At 32.6% G+C, this 27600-nt stretch overlaps 1 protein-coding gene across 17 annotated transcripts; it reads right to left on the reverse strand.

Moving 5' to 3' along the window:
* Window positions 1-547: 547 nt before the first annotated feature.
* LOC106060529 (serine/threonine-protein phosphatase 6 regulatory ankyrin repeat subunit B-like) lies at window positions 548-27559 on the reverse strand. Of its 17 annotated transcripts, none has more exons than XM_056040901.1 (12): window positions 27321-27534; window positions 25060-25432; window positions 22912-23124; window positions 22697-22721; window positions 20043-20175; window positions 17224-17487; window positions 14723-14927; window positions 13853-14134; window positions 8574-8778; window positions 7274-7472; window positions 6557-6749; window positions 548-5552 (listed from the first exon to the last, which is right to left on the reverse strand). In XM_056040901.1, the coding sequence occupies exons 3-12, from the start codon at window positions 22963-22965 to the stop codon at window positions 5364-5366; spliced, it is 1749 nt and encodes a 582-aa protein (XP_055896876.1). In that variant the 5' UTR covers window positions 22966-23124; window positions 25060-25432; window positions 27321-27534; the 3' UTR covers window positions 548-5363. The 17 variants fall into 17 exon arrangements, with proteins under 17 accessions (XP_055896876.1, XP_055896874.1, XP_055896872.1 ...); XM_056040899.1 differs by having other exon boundaries at window positions 25060-25139; window positions 25950-27534; XM_056040897.1 differs by having other exon boundaries at window positions 25950-27534.
* Window positions 27560-27600: the final 41 nt, after the last annotated feature.

Raw genomic sequence — 27600 nt, forward strand, 5'->3', positions numbered from 1 at the left:
AAGTAGATCAGTCTCATAGTGAGTTAGCAATAGCTAGATTTAGATCAACATCTGCTCATTATGAGCTGTAATAACTGTCAATAGTTACAATTGTAAAGTTAAATCATTATACATTTGGGAATTAATTTCTTTCTTTACATTTTGTAAATAATAGAATTCCAGTTATTTGTAATTAAATATGTGAAATAAATTCAATAAATAAACATTTTCACATAGCGACCATTAATGATTGTATATTGTATACTATATTCACCTTTATCAGAGAGCTATCAATGGACAGATTTAGTCTGGTCTTTATGCTCATTCTTGAAAGTATTGAATGCTCTATTTTAATTGTCTACCACTAAAAGAACAATTTAATAAATATTTGATTTTAAAGCTCTTAACAATATATAGATCTGCCAGATCTGGACACCACTGCATCGCAGTTATCTGACTATTTGTTTGAACCCTCCAACATATAAATGAGAACAAAGAAGAACAAGAAAAAAAGCTTTTACAAGAAAAAAAGGTAAAAAAAAATTAACTTTAAATGAAAACAAACTAGTTGACAACATACAACATTTTATTTCAGTACCCAAACAATTCTGTAGTTGACAACATTAGAATACAATCACTCATAGTAACTCTTGTTTTCAAACAAACATTAGCTCTAGTCATAACATTGACACAATCTTTTACTAGAAAAATGTAGCTCTTTTTAAAATTGAAACAAAAAAATATTTGTACTCAACTTGTGGAATGAATAGAAATGTTACATTATCATTTTTTTTTGGTCCTTTTAAGTAGAAAAAGAAAAATCTGGCCACAGAATAAGTCTGCTGATTTCCATTACGGTACATACAAAAAATACTATTACAAAAATGTATTATCAATGATATCAAGTTGAAAAGCTGCCAAAAAAGAAATGTCTGGGATTTTTGTTTTTTCTAGCTATAATAATGATCAAAGTCTTCATGCACATACATTAAAAAAAAAAACATTATTTATGAATATAGGTAGAATAAATGCAAGTAGCTATGAAGTTATGAACAGTATAATGTTGATATAAAATCCTGAGTATTTCTCATCTATTTAGGTTGAGCTAGAGTAGACAGAACTAAAAATCTTGTACCAAGTTGTACAAACGTTCTACAAAAATAAAGACTGAAAATTAAGACAAAAATAAAAATGTCATAAATAATGGAGTTTTTTTGTTTTGTTTTTAATTTACCCAATTTATTGGTCAATAATAGAGAAATATTACTTGAGAAAATGTCTCCAGATGGAAATGAGACAGAGTGGAACCAAGAGTCACACAATCACAAAGAAGAAAGGGAGGTAAACCAAAGAAATGAACTGCTGATTCATTGCACTTGAAAGTCTGAAAGTTTTGAGTTTAAATATTTACAGAATTGCACATTGTGTTTGAAATGGACAGATACTATAAAGTTCATTTCTAGGGGGTGTCAAAAGAATTGTGACAATTTAACTGAGTTATTTATAAGTTTAAAATAAATTTACTTTCACTGTTTCTTAATACCTTACATTGACATTTAATCTAGTCAATTTTTGACCTCACAAATAACCGTTCCTAGCAGTTAACTTTCACAATGTAAATCTATTTCCAAATTTATCAATATCAGTATTTAAAATCAGTTGATTAACAAGTGAAAGAAAAAAACAAAAGTCAGACCATGGTGACTTTACTTCAGCTTATAGGCCAAGTCAGAGAGACAGGCATGTCTTAAGTACAAAAACAAAAGTCAGACCATGGTGACTTTACTTCAGCTTATAGGCCAAGTCAGAGAGACAGGCATGTCTCAAGTACAAAAACAAAAAAACTATGGACAAATGTTGACTAAAATGATAAAGAAACAAAACTGTGTTATAACTTGTAAACCCAAATCTTCTTCCTGCACTGAGTGACTAGTAGAAGAAAGTGTAGTGCAGTAGACAAATGCTTTCAATAGATCTAGTTCATCATTAGAAACAGAATCAAGGGTTGACTGGTGACTTTGGAACTAACTCTTCCCATTTCACCAGTTTGTCAAGTGTTACCACAATACTTCTGCTGATGATATTTGAAACACAAAGGCAGATAAGTAGGATTCTATCAATATTGAGCAAGTGAGTCAGCAAGCTGGATATAACTTATGTACATTCAGCTCCTGAGAAGCTAGGCAACACATAGTTCAGTTTGTTCCAATGTGGTTTTAAGTAGTGGTGTCAGAAGTCAGACATTACATGAACAAATACTTGCATACCAGTATGTAGAAGCTTATAAATCAATACCAACAGTAGGAACATTCATATGTTTTGTTTTCAAACCATTCATACAAAAGGTATTCCAATTCAATGTTATAATTACAAGATGTCATAATCAACTATTATCACATGGGTGCATAGACATCCATTCAAGATATATGTAACTTCAGCGTCTTTTCTGAATTAGTTACAGACAATCAAGCAATAGAGTCACTTCTTTCAAAAGTTCAACTCAAAATGAATCTATCCAACAGCTCATCTCAATGTTATTGCTTGATACTTTGTGATTACTCAATAACATCTATCATGCTGCTTTGAAAAGCTGGTCACTTCATTCTAAAAGCTTATCAACAGCAAGTGGGGAAAAAAAACCTATACCTGCTTGATGTTAGAGCATATAAAAGGCATTTAAGAAAAAAATCCATTTGTTTCTTTGTGGTTATCATGGCAGGTGCAACCAGAGTTTCAGATAAGGTGGTGAAAGTTTACAAAATTGTATTTGACTTCAAGATTTAGACAAAAGGCATACCAGAAGTGTGATAGCAAATGTAAAAATGAAGGGTAGCCATGCAATGTCAAATTTATTGTTCAACTATTTTGTAATTGTAACTTTCTCAAGCTGTAAATGCTGAAAGTTTGATCAACTAAAGTAATTGGACTCAGAAATGAGCCAATGATGACAGGCAGGCCATGTATTTACAAATAAATGTACCACATACACATTTTTTCATAGAATTATATTTAAAAATCATTACGTCTTGCACAATTATTTGTCAGGCTGTGATTGGGCACATGAAATAAATAACATTAAACAAAATAATGTGGAAAGTATGGGCCATAAATAGACAAGCTAAAGTATCAGATCTTAGAATTCTATCATTACCTGAGTATCAAAACAAGGCATCAACAAATACAGTCATTACATAAAGTACGACGGATGCTAGAAAATATGACACTAAACATGCCAACAACAAGTGGGTCACTACATTTGATAGTTCGCTGAGGTGACCAAGAAATTTTCGCAAGCAAGCCAGTCACTGCATATGGTCACTACATATGGTCACTGCACATGGTACCAGTACTTCATTTCTGTAGCATGGTATAACTTGAAAATTTACACCAAGAAATCAAAATTATTGCTCATGACATTCAATGATGTTTGCCAGAAATAGACAAATTTTAAGATTTTTGGGGTCATGATAGAAATGTAATTTTTGATCATGACAAACATTTCCCATTTTAAAGAGAACAGAAAAAAATAAAACTCTAGAAACTGCCAACAGTGAATGACAAATCCACCCACTTGATGAAGGTCTTACAATGAACTCTGGTCTTATTAAATATTGGTTTTATTGGAGCTTAGTCCAAGTTATGACCTTTTATGAGGTAGAAATATGTTGTTTTTTTTTAAATCTAGCACAGCTCAATCCAGTCTTTTGTGTTAGTAAATAAAAATTTGAAAGGAGTTACAAACATTTTCATTGCAGTAATGTCTAAATGAACAAAACAAATCTCGTAGCAAGTCTCTATTACAAGTTGATTAAATAAACATAAAAGTTAACAGAAAAACTCACCAGAAAAACTTAAAAAGTGTCCAACTTATGGAAGTATCACTACAATTTTTCCTTTCACCATTGGAATAATAGTTTCACTAATCATTCCCCATAAAGTGTTAGTGCACTCAAATTTATAATCATGAAATGACAAATAAAGACACAAGTATTGTAAACAAAGTCATTAGGCAAAAAAAAATTCTCCTTAATGACCCTCTGTGACACTCTCTCCATTCAATGAGTTTGTTTTTCAAAATGAACATTTCATGACTTTTCTTCACTAAGCCATTGAAGCAAAACAAAAAAGTATCTAACCACTGAAACACAAAACTTCACATTATTTTTGCTTTGATGCTCTTTCACATTTTAGTGAAATTGTTTTAAGAGATTGTGGGTAACATTGGGTCTATTTCACTAGCATGTAGGACAATAATAATGAATTTGATCCACTGAAGGTGTGTCCACTTTGAAGACTTCTTAAGGTCAATTCAGAACTTATCATAAATCATTGAAAAGATTAAAAAGGTGACAATAAATCAGAAATCATTTACACCTGCCAAGTTAAATCTACATTTGTATTTTGTAAAAAAAGAAAAAAATCTGCAAAAAAAAAAAAAGTGGGGGGGGGGGGAAGGGTACAAAAGAAATATTTTTGTATGTTTAGTTTGGATGAGTTTATCTAAATAATTTTGTATTGTGATGCATATCAAATTCACAACACTAATTGTGTGAGCATCAATTGAGAGTTACCACCTCAAAACCTTCTTTACTTGTCCTGACAATACATAATCTGAAGTTGCCATACTGTCACAAAGTAACTAGTTGCATCAAACGATACCACATTTCATTCTTAATAAGCAAACTTTGAAGAGGATTGAGCTCTATGGAAAAACCTAATTTGAAACTTCTCAACTGATTTGACTCTTGTAAACTTGGTCAAGGTTTCTACTTAAGCTTCTGCCTCAAAAGTTCACAGGAAACAAATAGTAAGAAACTATTCTACTAATGACTCCAGCCATGGTAGAAAATAACACCTTGCAGTAACCCAATCACAAAAAAATATTGACTTAGAGAATTCACAAAAAAAAAAGTTTTCATACTATACAAATAGTAAATGTATAAAAGAAACAATGTGTGCATGCCAGGCCTATGACTCCTTTTGAAAACGAAACAACAGAGCCAAAGCTTTATTATATTGGTTACACATTCATAAAGGCATCAGTAGCTAGGCATCAGTAGCTAGGCATCACTAGCTAGGCATCAGTATTTTCTAATCAACACATTCCAGCACATGAAAGAAGTCAAACCTAACCATATCATCTTATCTGAGGATGACATTTACAACAAGAGGCAACGGGGATATATTGATTAATGCTGCATCTGTTCTGGAGAAACTTGGTTTATTTGGACAGAATAAAATGAACAACAATAAATATGTCAGTCTGAGATGAGATTGTGACATACAATTACTTTGAATTACACTAAAAACAACACCTATATATAGAGAGAGTACTAAGTTCACACCATGCAGGGAGATACAAAAGTCATAAATGCCATGCTGTGTTAAGAATCTGATTCATCCTCATCTTCATCATAAGGTCCAGCATCCTCCCAATCCAAGAAATCCATGTTGTTTGGGTCAACATCTTCAAGTTTTAGGTAGGACTTCAGAGCAGAGGGGATTGGCAGACTGTCTATAGATGAGAGTATCTCTCTAAACTTTCTGATGGAAGAGAGATGTGACCTTATAACCTGAAAAAGTAAAAAAATATTTGCATAAGGCACAAAAATGTTTTTCTATTGAACTGCAGGGGAGACTTAGTTTCTTCCCTTACATAGTTAGTTTGTACTCTAAATATACTCTTAATATCATAAACACCAAGTCAGTAGACACTTTTTAACTCTTTATACAAGATAGAGCATGGTGGCTGAGTTCTTGTCTAACAACAGTTAGAGATTTAAGATCTGTTAGTGCTGACATCACTTTAGCCATAAAACAAACTGTCACAATTCAATTTGACAAAAGGCTGGTTTGAGTCAATTACACCTTTTTAGCTCTTAAAAGAGCTCTTGAAATTCCAGCTAACAGAATTTTTTTACCTCCCAGTTCTGCCTTTTTGAAGATTTTGAGAAGATAAATTTAGAATCAAATATATACAAGTGACAAAAAACAACAACACCAAGGCAGTCAGTTGTAAATTTGGGTTCTATTTCAGTATTCTCAGTGTGCATTTACTCATTGAATTTATAATATTCTGTCAATATATTTAAGTAAGTAAGTTGTAAAGTTTCCCCTTTCAGACCTTGTGGTCTATAGGGCAGATGATGTAAAGGTCATCTGATTCTGTGGCCTATGGTTAGAGAGTGTGTCATGTGGCCAGCACAACGACCAACCACCTTTACTTTTCCCCAACTAATGTCAGGTACCCATTAGAGCTGGGTGGACCTAGAGGCGCCCAAAGATCCTGAAATTAAAAATCACAGTCTTCACCAGGATTTGAACAAGTGCTTTACTGCTCAGCCACCGCACACCTCCCAATATATTTAAAGACCCCCATTAATTGAATACCTAAGTCACATGATCCCTACAGTCTAGAAAAAACATACCACCAGCACGACATAGATGAACATTAGTTCCCATAAAACATGGTCCAACCAAAGACCATACCTAACTAATAGAACTGAGGAAATATCAAAGTTGGTGGGTGACCAAATGGAGAACCTATTCATTACCTTTTTTTTTTTTAACAACTGACCTGTCTTGTACGGTGCAGTAATGAAGGCACAGTCCTAAAATTGACAATCATGAAATCATGAAGCTTGTCCTGCATTGAATCTTTCCCTGGCAACATGATCCATGTCTCATTGTTCAGGTCCCAGCCAGCTCTGACCAGATACGCAGCTTCTTTCAAGCAACCAGAGTAAGCCAGCCAGAACAAAGGTGAATTCCTAGCAATGTTGATAAAATAAAGCAAAATAATTTATTTTTTTTATTATTTATTTCATGGCGCTTCAAGAGCACAACAGACTTAAGAAAAAACAAAAATTCAAGGGACAAACTAAATAATTTGTGCACAGGTAATGCTATCACATGATCTGTAAAATTAATTAGGCTTTAATGAAGTTTTATTTCTCCCACTCTCTAGCTCTAAGCTATACCAACACCTACAGGGCTAAAAAAAACAAACAAAAAAAGGAATTGTGGAGAATACACTACAAACAATTAGCACTTAAATTTGTTTTTCAAATAAACAATACATGCCTCTAAGGATTTAAAATTCATGCATGTTATAACCCTAGACTTAAGCCAGACCATCAGTCTGCCTAGGTTATTTAGCAAACAGGAAACTGCTGACAGAAAAAGTATATTGCCCAAGGAATCCAAGTTATACATTGTATGTTTAGCATTGTAGTTATAATCATTAACAGCTTTCACTACAATTTGCCAAATGATCCTAATGCTTAACACTTACTTGCCGGATGTATACTTGTCTGGGGCCAGCAAAGAGCCAGCCTGTACCAAGAGCTGAATGCTGGGCAGGGACAGATTACTCCTGACAACTCCAGTATATATGCCTTTCTGAAGTGGGGTGAAGTGGTTCTGGTCCCTGATATCAAGACGGCCGCCACCTTCTAACAGAGCTAGCAAAATTTTATCTATTGGATCACCTCCTAAAAAAAAAAAGGAATGACTTTAGCATGCTTTTTCATTTGTTTTTTAGCCATTATAAATGCATCATAGATATTCAATGTAAAACTTATAATTCTTTTGTTTTCTTTAGAAATTATCTAAACTTTTACATTTAAATTTAAGTGTTTGAATGTAAGAGAGATACCTTAATCATTTCATTGTTACACAATTTTTATTTATTTTCTGAACTAGATGTAATGATCTTAAAATACAGGCAGCTCAAAACATAAATGACTAGATGTAATGATTTTATGATCTTAAAATACAGGCAGCTCAAATAATAAATGCAGTACTGGTACAAATAATGGCTGCCTAAAAACTTTTTTATCTCAGATGTTAACAAGTCAGTGAATGAAATAATTAAATTTGTTTAGTTTTCTCCCCCTTTATAAAAACATTTATGCATGAGTGACTCAGGACAAACAAAACACTAGTTGAATTCAAAGAATGTGTTCATTAATACCATGCTCAATTGAAAAAACAATGACCTGCTCCTAAAATAGAGATATTGCAATGAAAAAGAAGAAGAAACATCCCCTTGACCAGAAAAAAGTTTATCAACATAATTGTTTGTTTTACCCTTTTTAATCTAGAAAATTATACTATAGCTACATGCTACTTCTGTCATCAGTTTCATGGTCACTCGAAAAGAAGATATCTACACAGCAAAAGCTGAAATATATCTACATACAAAAAGAAGCTTACTAACCAGAAAAACAGCCAAACTATGACTTACCAGAGAATAACATTTACTTTGGTGTCTCATTTGAGTAACTATTGTCACCCCCCCCCCCCTCCCCATTAGTAGTCTTATTTACTTGACTTGTATGCTTAATATTATATATATATTTATATGTGTGTGTGTGTGTGTATATATGAACACAAGGGTTCTAGCTCCTTCACTCACCTACCACTAGTTCTCGCACTTGTCTTTTACTTTCCCATTTCAAACATTTTTTTCATGAATATTTCCAGCAGCATGTTTTTCTATTCATATAAAATTCAGTGGCCAACACCATTTCAATGTTCACACTGACAACTTTGAACCAAAAATGCTAAAAATGTAGGTATATCATACCAACCTATCTTTGAGTGCACCAGGTGGAGTGGAGTCTGACCATTGATATCAGTTACAGTTGTGTCAGCTCCGTAATGAACCAGTCTCTTGATGGCCTCAAGCTTACCAAAGTAAACAGCCGTCATGAGTGGAGTCTGAAGACTTTTGGTGCTTCTCTTATTGAGGTCAGCACCAGCAGACATTAAGTGGTCAATCAGCTCGACATTACCCTGTTAAACAAAAGGCAATGCATCAAAGAAAACTTGAATCAGTGGAAACAAAATGTTGAGTTCGAGCCTCTCCACCTGGTTCTTGCTAACAAATTGAAGTGAAAAAAAGTTTATTAAGGAGTTTTAAAAAAGAACAAAAAAAAAAAAAAAACTAAATTTAAGGATATTAAAGTAAATACACTGAAAACTAATATGTTTATAAAGTTCTTATAATTTTTAAACCTTTAAACATATCATTTTTCATTTTTAAAACTTAAAAAAACGTTAAACTAATTCCTAAACTAATTCATTTGAGCTGGAATAGAACAAGACATAAGAAATTGTAACATCAGAAATGAGCATCCAATAGTTCTGAGAGTTAAAAAAAGAAGTGAAGACAATTGTAATGTACTAGTTTAGAGAGTAGGTTAGTTTTGTTAGTTAAATATATTGTCTATAGTTTTAGCTACAAAAGTAGTGACCCGTAGACTGAGAAGTAGGTTGTGTTTTGAATAGTAGTTGAATAGTAATTAGATATAGCGACGTTTTAGGAAGACTGGACGGATTTCCCAGTGGTTAATAAAGTATCATTTTATAGAACTGAATGTTGTTTTCAACTATATTCAACTTGTAATGTTCTGTGGCTAATGTTAAGTAATAATTGATACATAGTCGAAGTCAGATTAGATTAGCCCACAACATTATAAACAATGATACTATGAACAGAAGGTAGGACTGTATGGGTAGGAAGCTAGTCTGATTGGAACATTGAGAGTAGAAGTTAAGTCTTACTGATGTAAGGATGATTAGATTTTAGTACATGATAAGTCAGTAGATTTTTGTTCTTTGTTCAGCTGAGAAAATTGAAGTGGTTCTAATAGTAGGTTATAATACAAATATAATATACGCTGTTAAACTTAAAGTCTCAGTAACCTGTTGTGATTGAAGGGAGATGTGAATTTAATGTTTTCAGGCTAAATTTCATGAATATTAACATTATACTTTATGATAAAATAAAGTTATATCTGTGTTTCCATGAAATAACTGTCATATTCAATTTCTTTAACTAATACAAAATATTCTTACAAACAAAAATATGTCACTACCATCCAGTGACACTATGCTTACTGCTTTCACGAACATTCCAATGAAAAAAAAATTAATCCACTACAATTTAATGATTGACTTAACTTTGTATTATCAACGAAATTCAGAAATAAAAAAAATCTAAGAATATTTTTCAATTAAGGATTTAAAAAGATAAGATAATTTTTATTGGTCCAATCAAATGGAAATTCATTTTGACTACAATTTGACCACCTCAGCGTAACTACTGTAACAATAACTTTATAGATGCAAATACAAACAACATTTACACACAAAGCACATAACCAGCACTTTATAAATTTGACTTCTATGAACTTCTCGATGACGACAGATGATCTTGTAACACTCTGCCTGAAAGTGGGATGAAGGAGTTTTTAAATCTTTCTGTTTTAGTCCTAATGGAAAGGAGACAACCCCTTCATTCAGATCTGATGTAACAGTGGTTTAAAACTTCCAATGCAAAGTTAATAGAGGAGATGGAGGGAAACTATAAACAATAAACAGGCTAAGTACGCTGCAACTTGGCTTGGCTGCCAATGAAAGGGGGCTCGAGGTTCGACACCCGACTTGAGCAGAGTAATGTTTACTGAGCACCTAAAGGCAGCACGGAAAACCATCTCCCAGATACCTCACTGGTCCACAAATGAGATTGGACCATAGCGCTCTGAACATGCTTTAAGCATGAAAGTAGCGCTATATAAAAGCCATAATTTATTTATTTATTTAATCTCCCTTTTAATCTTTCACATTACAGAATCTCTGACATAATTGAAACTAATATTTACAAGTTAAAGCAAGGATAAAACCATAAAAACTTACTAAACATTTTGCAAATTAGTAATCTAGTGACCACACAACATTGGCCATAACTTCAAAAACCCTTAAATTCTGAATTAACACCCCTGCATTTCTTCTAAGATTCCAGTTCACAACCTTCTGATCCAGTAACCGGTCATTTCATCCCCAGTTACTTAATCCCCAGTCATTTCATCCCCAATTAAATATTTTTTTCTTTTTCATTGTTTTTCATTGTTTAATTGTGCTGTTAAGGCTTTGACTTTAAGCCCTCACTTCATCTAATATATAAATATTTTTTGACATGTTACTAATGCATTTATAGTGTTTCCTCTTCCACTTTGAATTCTTTAGAAATCTTATAATATATTGTAAATCTGGGTGTGTACTTAGCAATAGCGCTTCTATTGGATGTGGAGGATGTAATATTATAATATTATCCTGCGCATGACTTAATGATCAAAGGCCAAGGTGTGGTGGAAGTACTGGAAATCTTTTGAGAGATGAGAACGATTAGTATTACTTATGATCATGCCGCTCATAATTCCTAACGACCATCTTTCACTTTATTTTTTTTCAATCGCTCTTTCTTGATAATGGGCGCGTCATTTTTAGCCTCAGAATAAGGTTTTATTAGTTCTAATAAAGGCTGACTTCACCCATTCTTAGAATATCATGTTGCTTATAGAAATTTTGCTTTAATTACTTTTAAACATTAAAGTTGTAAAAAAGAATTACAAACATTGTTCAGCAATATGAATCGATGGATCGTCTTCTGTACTTAACATACGATAGCCAATCTATCTTATTGATGTAGATGAACACAGTAACACTTTTTTACATTAACTCTATATTTATACATGTTAAATTTTTATAGTTTCTGTCACCACCTCAAAGTTGGTGCCATAGTGTAGAAACCCTATTTCTATATTGTGAATGTTATTCACAACTCATGTTGCCCTAAGGTGAACACTTTTGACCTTACGTGAACCAGAGTTAAGAGTCAGTCAATATAGGGAGTTGGTAGCAAGCACTTGATAGAGTCACTTAATATAGTCAGTTGAGTTAGTTACTTAAAGGAGTTGGTTATGGACAGTTGATACAAGGAATAAGAATAGTTACTAAGTTATTATTATATTCGCCATATTTCTATAGACGATTAATACTGACCATTCCTGAATTGAATTGTGTATCATATTCACTATGTGGTGTTATTACTTATATTAAACTTATTTGTGTCTGCTACATCAAGTGTCATTTCCTTATTCTGCGCATTATAACATGAACCCAATGTCACCACCACGCCTACATAGATAAACCAACAATAATAACACAGCATCAAAACATAACCACAGTGACATTTATGGTATCAAAATAACACGCTGTGACATTTTAATGGTGTCAGAAAAGCCAGCAAACGACATTTATAGTGTCAGAAGTACCAGTCATTTATGATGTCAAAAGTGTTTAAATGAACTCCACTGTCAAAAGTGTCAGAACTGCTAACTTAACCAGAGGAACAAGTCAAGAATTTTTTTTCTATTGCTGTCAGAAGTATTTTAATACTACAGTTACTTACAGTAACATTTATAAGGATATTTTTTGAAGTTGGCAAGTGAACTATTTAGTAAACACAGGAAAAAGTAACTCTAAAATATTTTTTTTACACAAATCATTGCGCCACTCAACTAGCAAGAAAGCTAAGACCTGATTATTAGACTCTACTATTTCTCATTTGGTCATTCAGCGACACATTCAACATTTTAGAGATGACCTAGATCTACATTTATTGAGACCAGCACACAATTTGTCAAGTGAGATTCATTTATTATTATTTTCAGCTAGTTAACAGAAAACAGAGCTGAAACTAAAAGTTAACTGTGCCTACTATTTTCACTTGTACTTCAAGATTGAATTTAACATGAATTGCAACTAATCTAGAATTTATTAAATTTTGTTGACTACACACTTGGTATCTAGATCTACTACTACATGTCCTATTGACCTGCCATGACACAGTTACCGTTAGCAAGTTTTTTTTTTCATCTGTGATGAAATGAACAATTTTAACTGTTCCTGTCTGAGCTGTATTTTCAACTTCAACATATTTTTCAGTTGACTAAGTGTCATCTATCTGGAAGCCTAATATATGTGGTTGTACTTCTACACCAGTTGAAATAGCTTTAGGAGCACAGCATTGTTCAAAGTCACTTTACTTTAACATCCTAAGCAAAAGAGATCAAACATGATATGATGAGACAACCTTGATACTACAGCCTGTGACTGTGTGGATGAAACTAGACAACCCTGATCTTACAACCTGTGTGGATGAAAATCTAGAACTACAAGTTATTCAAGTCATCGTTTGAAGACAGCTGCTATATGGTCAGTCGAAGTAGCTGACATATTCAAGATCATCTACATCGAGTGCTCGTCATAATTCTAATGACACACTTCTATTTTCGCTGTCTAACAGCACATTAAATAAGAGAGCGCTCTTACTTTTAGACCTCTCTTGCCGTCACTACCTAGGGTCATTTTTAGTTATTTATATTTGTTTCAGCAACTGTATGAAAGTGGATTACCTATCAAGCATATGAATCATTTATTAGGTTACCTGTCAACTTTATGAATTATTTAATGGATTACTTGTCAAACATATGAAGTATTTATTGGATTACTATTGTTCAAGGACTTGAGTACCGTATCCTTTAACATTGTACTGTGGATTTAACAAGTGGATTACTATTTTGTTCAAACGTATATGTAGTATTAAAATACTTCTGACACCTTTGAGGTGGTGACAGTTTTTATTGGCATTTAATTTTAATTTTATGTGTTTTAATGTGTTACACTTTTTTTTGTCATTTAAATAAAAAATGAATATATTAAATATTGCTCATTTCATGATTTTTACAATTACTATTTGTTAGATAAATTGATCAGATGATGAAAATAACGGGATGAAATGACCAGGGGGATGAAATGACCAGGGATGAAATGACCAGGGATGAAATGTCCGGGGATGAAGTGACAAGGGATGAAGTGATTGGGGATGAAATTACCTAAGTAGGGTTTTTTTTAGGTACCAAATAATTTTTAAAAAATTTGAAATCAAATTTCCCAAGATCTAGAGAATTAACTCTTTTACCTTAACAAATATCACTAAGGTGACAACTATTCAGTAACTCACCTTAATGCTAGCCTTGTGTAAAGGGGTAAATCCATTGTTATCAACAGAATGCACATTAGCCCCATGTTCAATCAGCAATTTGGCCACAGCTGGTTGATTTTCTAATGCAGCTGAACACAAGGGTGTCTGATTGTAGCTGTCCAACATCTCCAGATCGGCCCCATGCTGAATTAACACTGGGATGCAGCGTACAACACCTTTCTCACATGCTATGTGGATTGGAAACTTGCCAAATCCATCCTCCATATTAAGCAAGGCTCCGTGTCTACACAAATAGTCAACCTAAATTGTTTAGAAGTTAGAGAAAAAACAGACAGCTAAATAGAGGGGGAAAGATGTTAAAAAAAAAAAAAAATTTTTAAATACCCCCATGACTTTTCTGAGTTTCTTTTTCATTGGCTAGTGAATATTCACTAAATAGTACATAGTAAAAAAGATATTAAAAAAAGCAGGTAATCAAGCTTTGAAAACATAACAAAACAATCATTAAAATTAACATATACCTTTTCACATCTTTCTATTTAAACCAAAACTTTTTGTTTGTTTTTTTAATTTCTTTAACAAAAAGATGCATTTCCTCTTTGCAATAGAAATGAAAATCAAGCTTTTTTTTCTACACTGACAAAACCAAAATTATAATTAAAAAAAAAGGCAATTGCACTTTTTAACTGACAAAGCAAACAAAGCTTCCAAAATAATGGATAACTGAATACATGATCTTTGGTGTAATAATCTTGAGTATCAGGATTGTCAATATATCCAAACAATCGACAATGTATCCAATCTATCATCAATGTAATTTAAGAAAATGAAAGAGAATCCATAAAATAAGACGTTTTGTTAAAAGTATTAAAAGAAAAAGGTGCTCACCATATCAGGCTTATCTGAAGTAATTGCAATGTGAAGTGGAGTAGACCCGCCTTTCAATTTCCTAGTCATATTATTGACATCACCACCATTGTCCAGAAGTACTTCCATGATGTTAACATGGTCAGTTGCAGCTGTCACATGCAAGGCGCATTCGCCAATCTCCGTACGGCAAGAGTTAACACTACTTCCCTGTGTTACAAGTGTTCTGTAATACAAAATGGTAAAAAAAAAAATTCTTCATCTAGCCAGCTTTTTGCTGCTGAGCTGTCAGCTCTTTAAACAAACCATTAAAAAGTCATAAAAGTAAAGTTCCCCTTTCAGACCATGTGGTCTATAGGGCAGATGATGTAAAGGTCATCTGTTTCAATGGCCTGTGGTTAACGAAGGTGTGATGAGGCCAGCACAACAACCAACCGCCTTTACTTTTCCCCAACTAATTTAGGTATACATTAGAGCTTGGTGGACTCAGAGGCGCCTAAAAATCCTGAAATTAAAAATCCCAGTCCTCAGGATTTGAACCCGGGACACCCGGTTCAGAAGTCTAGCGCTTTACCTCTCAGCCACCACTGGAACATGCTAAAAAAGGTTTTAGAAAGTAAGTGCATTGTGGTAACTTTACAATGCTCAAGTATAGACAGGCGTACAAAAGACACACACATAAAAGTTGAAGTATAGACTAGCTCAAGCCAGGCCAGCATAAACAGATAAAAAAACATCAAATCTTTCAGAATATTATGATGAAATCTCTTGAAATATTTTTTCTTGGAATGACTTTTGAATTAGAAAAAACTAGATGGGAATAATTATTGTATTATCTTGGATATTTAAGAGAAAATAGTGAATAATAATTAATTATGATTTATATTAACTAAAAATAGAACTTGAATATAATTATTTATCGACATATATTTTTACATTTTCCAATAAAGGTATAGTACCTTCACCAAGCTATATACTTTCAAACCAAGCCATTTTATACTTGTTCAACCTAATTTGAAATTGTTCTCTTCATTTGTTGTAGATTTCCACTAGTCCCTACATTTTAGTATGGAGATTTGTTAAAAATAGCAACAAACAGTATATATAAATGTTTTATATTCTATTATTAAATTAATGGGTGCTTAAAGTCAAAGTCTTAAATGGCAGCACTACACAATAATTATTTAATTTGGGATTAAATGGCCATGGGATTAAGTGACCAGGAATCTTTTTATTTGTATATTTATTTCAGGATTGTTTGCCTCATTTAGTCAGAACAACTATGGTGCATCTCATAGAACATTTGTTCATATGACTGTAGAGACCTATTTTAGAGAGACAGTTTCATTCACATATAACACAGGTGGTACAGTAACCAGCCATTTATCATTTGGCATAGCATGCTATCTAACTTTAAAATGTCAAGTAGCTATTGGAATTGTCTTATGACATTTAATGATTATTTAGTAATACATTTCTAAACACTACAGACTATTAATATCATTTATAAGTAAAAAAAAGAGATTATGTAGAAACTGCTTAAAAGTGGTTTATGTAAACAAGAAAAATGGCATGACATTTGAAATAGTGTTTATACGATGAATCAAGTACATACACTTAAGCTTTAGGAAGAGGTAGAGGTCATGTTTATCTTAACATACTTTTGCTTACAGTATTTGTATTCAATAGATCAAGCCAGTTGGTAAAGAAATGTGTGATGGTGAATTTTACTGGAATTTTGTTTTTTAAATGATAGTTCAAAGTCAATGTAAAGCAATGCAAAACTAAGATGTTTTCAACACAAAGGAGAACAAGAGTAGGTCCAAGAGCAAAATGTTCAGCATAATCATTTGCATTGAAAATGTATCATCAAAAGCATATGTATTTTAAAAGTATATGGGTATTGTAATATGTTGGGGTATTTTATTTTAAATTATCTAAATGGGTCTCAATGTGTACTGCATACTTTTCTAGGCCCTTTTTACGCAATAAAAGAATTGAAATGTCTACCAAAAAAGATGTTAGGGCATTCAGATATTTTGTGTTCCTACCAAATTAAGTTTTTATTTAAGAGACAGAAAGCAGCTTAAATGGTCGATCAATAAAAAAAAATGTGGGGTGTAGCCCTTTAAGCTGTCCCTAGACTTGATTTGCCAGGCCCAAACTTTTCACTTACGATTAAAAAGGGGGTGCAGACTAATTGAATAGCATGAAGGGATAGGCTGCTCTGTCTATTGATAATGCAGATAGCTTCTTATTGAAGCAGTAGAAAACTTAGGCAGTGCGCTACCACAACAATATATATTAGAAAATGTATCTTGCATTAAGATGATAATATAAAAAATGTGTCAAAAGATTTTGTTTGGTCATTTATTGAATCAATTTCTTTTCAACTAAAACTTCCACTTTATTTTGCATAATAACAATAACTAACCTACAATATTAGTTGTATTTTAAAGATCAAATGCACCATGTTTTTTATTGACTATCTTGTACCCTACATATCAAGCAAAGCTATTTACTTGACAATGTCTAAATGACCATTAGAGCAAGCATAGTGAAGAGGTGTTCTTCCATCATCGTCAGAACAGTTGCTGCTGGCTCCAGATTTCAGAAGAAGCTTGACACAACCAAGGTGACCATTCATGGCAGCATAATGGATGGCCCGCCGGTTTTCATCATCTCCATGACTCAGCCGAGGGTGAAGATTTAAAAGTTTGGTCAGCACAACTAGATTACCCCTTATAGAGGCTTCAATCACACACTGATTTACATCCAATGGCAGCCTGCAATAAAACAAAGAGTTTGTTTTAACATGGCTTCTAAAGGTCTGAAATACTATTGATGGACTATAAACTATGAACGGATCTGACATGCTATTAGCTATATATTAGCTGGTGAGTGGTCATTTCATCCCCAATTAAATGTTTTTCTTTTTTCATTGTTTAATTGTGCTGTTGAGGCTTCGACTTTAACCCCTCATTTGATCTAATATATAAATATGATTATGTAGAATGCTTTTTGATATTTTTTGACACGTTACTAATGCGTTTATAGTGTTTCCTCTTCCACTTTACATTCTTTATGAGCAATCTTATAGATCTTGGTGTGTACTTAGCTATAGCGCTTCTATTGGATGTGGGGAATGTAATATTATAATATTAACCTGTGCATGACTTAATGATCAAAGGCCAAGGTTTGGTGCAAGTAGTGGAAATCACTTGAGAGATGACCATGATTAGAATACCGGTACCTATGATCATGCCGTGGAAATCACTTGAGAGATGAGAACGATTAGAATACCTATGATCATGCCGCTGATAACTCCTAACGACCATCTTTCACTTTATTTTATTTTTCAATCACTCTTTCTTGATAATGGGCCCGTCATTTATAGCCTTAAAATAAGGCTAAGGTGTGGTGCAAGTAGTGGAAATCTTTTAAGAGATAGAAGTACGATTAGAATAATTATGACCGTGCCGCTGAAAGTACGACCATGTTTCACTTTATTTTATTTTTCAATCGCTTTCTTGAAATTGGGCACTGCTAATTTAGCCTTGAAATAATGTTTTATTTTGTTTTCTAATAAAGGCTGACTTCACCCATATAAGGATAACACTTTTTTACATTACCTCTATATTTATACATGTTAAACTTTTATAGTTTTTAATGGCATTTAATTTTATTCTTATCTAATGTGTTACACTTTTTGTCATTTAAATAAAACATGAATATATTAAATATTGCTCATTTCAGGATTTTCACAATTACTATTTGTTAGATAAAATAATCAGATGAAAATATCGGGATGAAATGATTGGGGATGAAGTGACCGGGGATGAAATGACCGGGAACCATACTAGCTATATAACTATATGTTTAAACACTGTTCAGGAATGTGGAAACTTTAATATATTTTTTTTAGCATTGTGTTACAAAATATTAGAGCTAAATTAAAACCAATTCTTGTTACAAAAAGTCTTTGTCACTTTCATACTTTTCATATACACCACTACAAATGAATATTTAAAAAAAAAAGTTTTAATTTATTGAAATAATTGTATGCCTTTGTATATTATAACTATGCTCTTATAACACTGCTCTTAAATGTAATCCATTTTCCTGATAAATAAACAATAAAATCAAACATCAAGCTAGGCTGATAATTTTGTAATGGTATAGAGAATGTATTTGCAAAGCCTGAGTGATATCAACTGTTATCTATCATACCTAATCCAACTGCAGGAGTTTCTAGGTGCCATTATTGTCTACTAAAAGAGATCACTTTTGGCATCTGTACATTTTAGGTAATATATAAAAATCTAGCAAGCACAATTGATATTCAAAGAGCCAAAATAAAAAATTATATTTTAAAAATATTCTAATAAGGCTTTTTTTTTATCTATTAAAACAGGGATACACCAAAATGTTGACATATACACCAAATTTTTAAAGTGAAAATGTTGTAAATTTCTTTTTTTTTTTTTTTTCATTTACTATCAAGGGATAAACAAGTAATAAAATGTCAAATAATTTCCTTTATTTGTTCTCAAATCTGGGATTTACAAAAGAAGACCAGGGATATCATAACGTTCACAAAATGGTTGTTCTACTGTCAATAAAAAAATAATGAAGCTTGAAAGTGTGTCACTGAATCTAATTATTATATTATTTATATTTCCAACTACTTACACAACAAACATACACTATAAAATTCCTAGTTTATGTTCATAGAATATAGTACACAAAACATTCATATTTTTGTAGCTAAGGTTATGAGCTGACCAGCAATACAACAAATGTTAATAGAAATATCTAGATCTATAAATAACACCTTAATGAATGGAAACTAAAAATGACTAGCAAAAAAGATCTTTCTGCATAATGTAAAACAAAAATGTTAATTAATCATTCAATAATTAATCTTTATAAGATGTTAATTATGTTTTGTCATGCAATTTAAGTTTATGTGCAAAATTTAAACTTCAAAGGATGATTGTCAAAATAAATTATTCAAATACATTTTTGTACTAAGAACTAGACAAAAGTAGGAATGGATGATTCACAAAGTAAAACAAGCAAATATTTGCTAAATACAGTACTGCTTGACTTCATTATATCATTCCATCAATTAAACATCATGGACAAAATTATACCCTTAATTTAACATAATGAACAAATTAAACCCTCCACTAAAGCATAAAATAAAAACTCTATTCCAGTTAAACATAATGTAAAAAAAGATACCCCCCCCCCAAATTAAACATAATGTTAAACATTAACATAATATAAACAATTTTTCAAACTAACAATTTTCTCATAGCCTTTTTTTGTATCATACCTTTTGTCCCGAAGTTTTGTTTTCAACAAGGAATCTATGATGCTCATGTGTTCTCCTTCCATACTTTTGATAAAAATTTCCATCATTTTTTCTTTTTGTGCATCTTCGCTGTCACCTGCTGCAGCCATTTCTGCTAGAAACATCAATATCAAACTATGAGGTTGTTTGTTTTGTGTTTTTTTTTATCTAGATGATAGGGAGAAAGGATTAATATATATATATTTTTTTAAATACATGTAAATTTTTTATGCTATGAACCGACTCACTGAGCACATCCATAGGGTGATGGAATATTATATTTTGAAATATATACACATCCATAAGAAAAGGTTGGGTGAGTACTTCGACAACATGTGTAGTTGAAATGTACTGGGGGTACATTCTATGCCTCATCGAGGAACTCCGGTGGAAATGTCTGTTAGGGGTGACAGACAGACTGATTGGGATGGAAAATTTCCACCAATGGGCTCCCACAGTATGTTTTAGCAAAAAAACATTGACATAGATGACTAATAGTGCACATCTTGCGTATTAAGTAGGCCTACACAAACAAACATGACACAAGTAAGGTCTAAAAATACGCTCCCCCCTCCCCCCCACAACTTACAAAAAAAAAAAAAAAAAAAACATAAGCTGTTGCTACTCACATATTTAGACCAGTGCGTCCATGCCAAGAATCAGATTTTATTATTAGATCTTCCACAAATTTCTTTTCTTTTACTATGTAGCGAAGTGGAAGATTTATTATTTCTAGACCTAGATCTTTCTGATCTAAATAAAGGAGAGTTCTTTTCAATGTGTCAGTTTGTTTCAATTCTTGTGATTTCATTCTGATCAGTAATAATTGTTTATTGATTGTTTACTTCTAATTCACTGGACTTTAATAGTCTAGATTTAGATTTCTAACTAGGTCTAGACCACATCTGGATGTGACCAGATGTCTACTAGGACTAGATCTATTAGATTTCATAGGCAAGAACAAATTTATACAAGTGCTCATTCTTCCCTAGAGAATGGAATTGGTTGCCTGAAACAGCCAAGAAAACCAATGACTTAGCAGAGTTTAAATTTAAGTAATTGATTAACATGCATGACTAGATTAACACATGAAATGCGTAGGATGTAATTATCTTCATTTTTGAAGTAATGTCTATAACTATAAGATAAGATAGATCTAGATCCTACAACTAGATTTAAAAATAGAGTCTAGATCTAATTCTGGTTTAGACTAGATCAATTGGTTCTAGGATCTAGATGTCTTACTACTCAGAAGCAGCAGTTTCTGCCATCTCATACATACTGAGGTTGATAGATCTCCTTTTCTAATCATTTATGGAATAAAAACAAATAGTACTGATTTCACTTTAATACAAAATTAGCTGTTCTAATTTTAGTATTTCACATTCAGGACAACACTATCCCACATTAAAACCTAATGAACTATTAGTGAAGCTGCCTCTAGATCTATAACAATTTTTTAACAAATCTAATTTTGGAAAGAATTCTTTTAAGATGAATGTGACAAGGGCAGAGGCTTTTATCTGTAGAAATGGTGGCTCACCTAAATCTCCCTTGTCTAAACAGACTTTCATTCTGCATATTTCTCACACTCTTTAGATAATAATTTTCTAAGTTGATGGTTACAGATTTACTGGAAATAAACATTTTCTGTCCAGCTCGGCATATATTTTTAGAAGTACATATAGGAATTTTTCTTTTTTTGACTTTTATGTTTTTATTAATCCATTCCAGCATACAGTATCCTTGGCTTGGCTTTCCTTTGTGTTCAAGTCGATAATACAGAAGAAAAACAAATATCTCGACATTCATAGATAATAGATACCTAAATGCTGCAGCAAAGTACCTTAGTCTGTCATACAGTTTTCCATAATACAAATGTGGAAAAACCAAATGTGAAACAATCGTTACAAACATCTTCGGCCCTTTTATAACGGACAAAGAAAAGAAGCAGGTTAATGACCCCCAGTTTGTGACACTGTTCATGGATGCCTCGAACCTATAAAAAGTTAAATTGTGTGCTGCATTGTAGCTGCATTTTTTTTTACACAATATTGTGGAAATATTACATGGAATATTCTGTTTATTGTCAGTGTTCTTGATGTATCTTCTGCCATTGACAGATTGGTTCAGAAATACACACATGAAAAGATAGCTCCCTGATGAAGTACACTTATGATTTACTATTTTAAATGACTCAGGTTAGATAGAATAAGTGATGCAGTAGTAACAATTGCAAACTTTAATGAACATTGTGTAGAGTATCTCAGAGAAGCGGCCTATTGGACAAGGTTAGTGCTCACACATGAATCAATTTAGGACGAAATTTCAACAAGTCTGCAATTAAAAATTACTCTGTGTGTGTGTACATTGAAATGCATTGTAATGATGTATAAGTTGTTAATGATCTAAAAAAGTCTGAGCATATTTTTTTTTCCGCACTATAACCAATATGTGTCCCGCTTTCGCTCCCCAAATATCTGGTCACCTTAAAATAGGTCCAAGCAGGACATTCACTGAGTTTGAAAGGTATTTTTTTTTAGCACTAGTAATAAATCTAATTTTCTATGTCATTTTTTTAAATATTTAAATATTTTAAAATTAGTATTAAAATATACAGAAATATAAATACTTACTTTTAAACTTGTTTTCTTTCTTTAGCTGAAAAAAAAAAAAGTGTCACTTGATTGAAGATACACATATAAAAAAATTGATAATCAAAATTTAGATCTAATTTATCAGGGTATTTTTCAAGTATTCAATAAATGCCAAAGCTCACTAACTCATACATAACTGATTCTACCACTAAAGAGTCTACTAAAAATATACAGTTTTCCTACTTTTTTCTTACCATGTCCTTGAAAGAACTTAACATGTGTTTCATGTTGGATAGGTCTTGCATCATACACAAGGGTGATGGCACATATGGGTGGACTCTCCCACTTTGAGCTGTTTACAGTTTTCTTTAAATGCAAATGTACTAATGTCTTTGCTTTTTGACTCTAGCAGCTCATGAGAATAGTTCTTAATGACCCTTTTTTTTTCATTCAATCATGAGAGATGGCTGGATTTAAAATTTAAAAATAGTTTTAAAAAACTTGACTGACAATTTTTTTTAATTGTTTTCATCTGTTCTATATTTGGGGAAGTGTGTGTGTGTGGGGGGGGGGGGGGGATCAGAGTTCACTCATTATTTGTTATTGCTTAGACACAACCAATGATAGAGTGCTTCTACTTCCAATTTTCAAAATTTTTAAAATAATTAATAAAAGTCTCTACTTTTGATAAAAGAATTTAAAAAAAAAAATAACAAACTAGCTACTGGTAATTATAATCTATATATATAATTCTCTTCTTCCCTCAAGAGTTTGGACGAGAAGCAAGAAGTAAAGGAAAGATCACTCTCTTATTTCTGCCGATAATCATCCCAAGAAAAAAAACAAGAGGGGGGAGAACATGTTTTCACAGTTCGCTCTAGAGTCAGTATTGCCCTAGTCCTAGATATTTATCATATATGAGACTTCATATGTTATTTTTAAACTCAATTGAAAGAAAATAAAAATGAATTGAAAATAGTCTGGTTTTTGGACTATTTGAGAGCTACAATAAAATCTAGCTAGATCTAGACTAGATCTATAAAATTCTATATATCTAGATAGATCTACTTTTATCTTGGTCCCTTTTCTAGTTTTGCACTGTGACTGTATAGATCTACAGTACTACACGTGAAATGATTTTATTCATTATTGAATTAAACTTAGTTTGATTTAGTTCGATGAGTAAACATTAACCTAGATCAAGATATCTAGAGTACAGAATTTAAGAATGAAAGAAAAAAGTGAGGGCTGTTAATTTGAAGCAATAGCCCATGTCCACTGCATGCTAGGTGAGCTGCGGCAAGGGGAGTCAGGTATACAGTAAGCGTGTCGTGACAACTATTTAACAGGCAGTGAGGGAAGGGAGAGAGTCATGTAAAGGATTATAAATGTCTACTGGGAGGAGAGGGGATTAACGTGCAACAAAACGAACGTACAATACAAATATGTTAACAAGAAGAGGGTCCATGGATGGAAATTAAAACAAGAGAGAGAGAGAGAGAGAATACACTATAAATGCCCCACAGAAACGATTTAAAGACCAGCTTAGGTGCCAACTTGCCTTAGTAAAGCGTCTGGTTGCATGCAGCTTCAAAACAAGAGTTCACTCACAAAGGCCGCAGGATACACATTTGAGACCAAAAGAAAATCTGCTGCAGAGGACAGATCTAGATGGCAAAAAGAAAATCTTAATCGACCACTGGGGGAGAATGGTTATTCTTGCCCTAGATGTGGCAAAATATGTAGGTCACTGCTGAGGCTGCGTAGCCATGGGAAATACTGCATTTCTCATTAATCTTTGGACTCAAAGACAAGCTTTACTAAGCCTTATTATTATATTATTATTATATAGTCATATATATAAATGGGCCAAAATGCACAGCATCTATGCTCTCCTTCAACAGAGAAGACTACTCTGGCTCAATCATGTTACTCACATGCCAAATAGTAAAATCCCTAAAGACATCCTATACGCTGAGCTTGCAGAGAGAGTCAGACCCAGGGGCCGCCCAAGACTAACCTACACAGATGTCTGCAAGCAAGACAGAGCCACAGGCATCGACCAAAGGAGGAGTATAGCCCAAGACCGGACAGCATGGAGACAGACTGTACGTGATGGTACAAACATCGCTGAATGCAAAAGAAATGAAGCTGCATCTGCCAAGAGAAAGAATAAGAAAGCTGTCCTGTCAGATAGCCCTAGGACAGATGCAGATACATGCAGGAACTGTGGCAAACTCTGCAGCTCCAGAATTGGCATCTAAAGACGTAGCCAAATCCAGTGACTCATCTGTCTTCCGAGACAGAAGGAGCCATATATATATAAAAAAATAAATAAAATATATATATAATATATAATATCTTATTAGCATCCTTTTAAGAAATATCCTTAGCTTTGATACCTCCAACTTGCCATGACATCTGAGGCCTTTTATAGTATTTGAATTGTCTGATTTGTTGACTTCCATTAGATAGTCCCACCCTGCCAACATGAGAAAGGCTTTGAGAATCAACCAAGGAGAAAAATCAGGAGCCAGCAACCCTTAAGGTACTTTACAGTACTAAGTGCTACACCCTTGCAGAGATTGGATCACAAAATGTATCGACCCTTACCATTCCTTTAGATACATCAACTACATAGGGAGGGGAGAACTGCTGTGTCAGCAACGTTGTTCCGACCATAGCTAATGCACAGGTATTTATCTCATTCTGAGATGATACATAGCCGCTTTGCGCAAGTCAGAGGCCATCTAATAGGCTTATTCAAATTAGTCACTGCAATTAATTATATAAATTCTTTATCTACCACAGAGACTACTAGCACGCCAGAATGATTTTAGTGTTATGTGAAAATAAAAACACTAGTAAAAAGGAAAGCTCAAAAACTAAGTGATTAAGTGTAGGGGAATGAACTGACCCAATTTATTTTAAAATAAAATCTTAACTATGAGTAGGAATACATAGCATCTATCTAGGAAATAGCTATTTTTATTGTCCATTATAGAATATATATATATAGATCTAGTTGAAGTGAAGAGGAATCTGCTTTCAGTTTTTTTTTTTGCATGTTAAACTTTAAACCTTCACCAAATTTTGGCAAATAAATAATTTCTCCTACTCTAGAAAGTCTGTGTTCGGTTATAAGATTCTTAGTCTTCTACAAGCTAATCAGACTAATGACTAATCATTAGTACTTAGATCTAGATAGATATTCAATTGAACTAACTTAAGACTATAATAAGTAAAGTAACTTAGACGTCTTAGAACTAGTAAGTTAACCATCTGCAGTCACCTGCTAGAAGATCTATTTTTAGCCCATAGATTATTCATGATAGTAGAGACTTGATTTTTTTGATACTATTACTATAGTAGTTTATTTATTTCGGACATTACATGAATTCGGACATTCGCTGTTTTTTGTGGTCATTAAATAATTATTTTAATATGTATTATAAAACTAGCGCGCTATATAATGTGCTTGTCCATTTTCCAATGATTCTAACCCAATTTCCTTCCATTTAGCTGTCTTTTTATGTAAGAAAAACGAATTTCAAATTTGTTAGTCAGGTTGTTTTTTTTTCCTATGTTACCCGGATGACTTTACCTCTTCCTAGAGTTAAGACTATATTTTTTGATTGGCTAAGTCTACACTAATGAGCCCGGCAATAATTATTCTGTTTTTGGAGCTAATTTATTTGATTCATAAGCCAAGTTTTCTAATTCCATACAAAAAAAAAATTAATACGTTGTCCGAATTAGATTACGATTTTCTTACCAAAATTTATTTCGGACAGCCAGTTTTGGACATCAATAAAAATGATCTTATATTATATTTGTTCGTTTGTTGTTGTTTTTTTAAATAAAGAATAAATGGGCAAATGTTTGGAGTGAGCTTGGTACATTGAATGACGTTAAATGCTTAGATCTAGACCTACTAGATAGATCTAGATTTATATAGAGAGAATATAGAGGATTCAGAATGGCTATCGTAACCTGTAGGGGCCTACTATAGTACAAAAGATCATCTGTATTAGATCTAGAAATTTATTAAATTTATAAACAAAAAAAAACTCAAACATTCAACACACATCTAATCATGCAAACACCAAACATTCAACACACATAAAATAAACAAACATAAAATAAGTCTAAAAGTCAGTGTAGAAGTCACTATTCCAGTGACCTAATTTTGATAGAATAAGTGTGTTCATATTTTTATTTTTTGTGTTCGTATTTATGCATAGTTTGAAAACATTGTAATGATTTCCTGTGAGGGGCTATGCCTGGGGATCTTAAAATTTAGTTAATATTAATATAGAATTAAAATCTGAGTTTATTGATGCCTAAATATAGAGACTGTCCGAAATAAATTATGGTGTCCGGAATCAAATAATGTGGGTCAAATGTGTCCGAATTAAATGAAAACACACGGCCTCTTTGACCTTAAATATAACAACAAATATAGGTTAGAGGTACAAATAAGTAGTCATCCTTATTCTCCATTAACTAAAGAAGATTTTGATACGTCATTTTCTTTTCTATGTCAAACCATTGTAAAATAATGCGCTGTCAAAGTCAAACTTTCAAATTTGGGCCTATAGGTGTCCGAATAGCATAAACTACTCTAGATCTATTAATCAATTAATGTATTATACTCTGATACCGATAGACTTTTAACAATATATTTTTTAAGTTCCAGATCTACGTGAAAATAAAACTAGTAAGCTAAGTATGTAGATGACCTATTAATCTAGATCTAATCTATATCTGTCCTGGTCTACTCTACAATCTCAATAGTGAATAGATTAAATAGATATATAATATATTCTATAGACTTAATAGACTATAGATAGATCTAGATTTAACTCTACTCTACTTATTACACAAACAAAGCAACAATCACTTCCGGCTATTAGACAGATTTTTGTAAAGCTAAAGCCAGT

Source organism: Biomphalaria glabrata, chromosome 9 (assembly GCF_947242115.1).
Source record: "Biomphalaria glabrata chromosome 9, xgBioGlab47.1, whole genome shotgun sequence".
Taxonomy (NCBI): domain Eukaryota; kingdom Metazoa; phylum Mollusca; class Gastropoda; family Planorbidae; genus Biomphalaria; species Biomphalaria glabrata.

What these genes read in the sequence shown, in the direction of transcription:
- LOC106060529 (XM_056040904.1), bottom strand. Translation starts at nt 22,965, where the DNA reads ATGATGCAAGACCTATCCAACATGAAACACATGTTAAGTTCTTTCAAG. An exon ending in GGTCATTTAGACATTGTCAA is followed by an intron (nt 14,928 to 17,223) that starts GTAAATAGCTTT and finishes TTTGTATTACAG; the next exon opens with AACACTTGTAACACAGGGAA. An exon ending in CTTCAGATAAGCCTGATATG is followed by an intron (nt 14,135 to 14,722) that starts GTGAGCACCTTT and finishes TAAACAATTTAG; the next exon opens with GTTGACTATTTGTGTAGACA.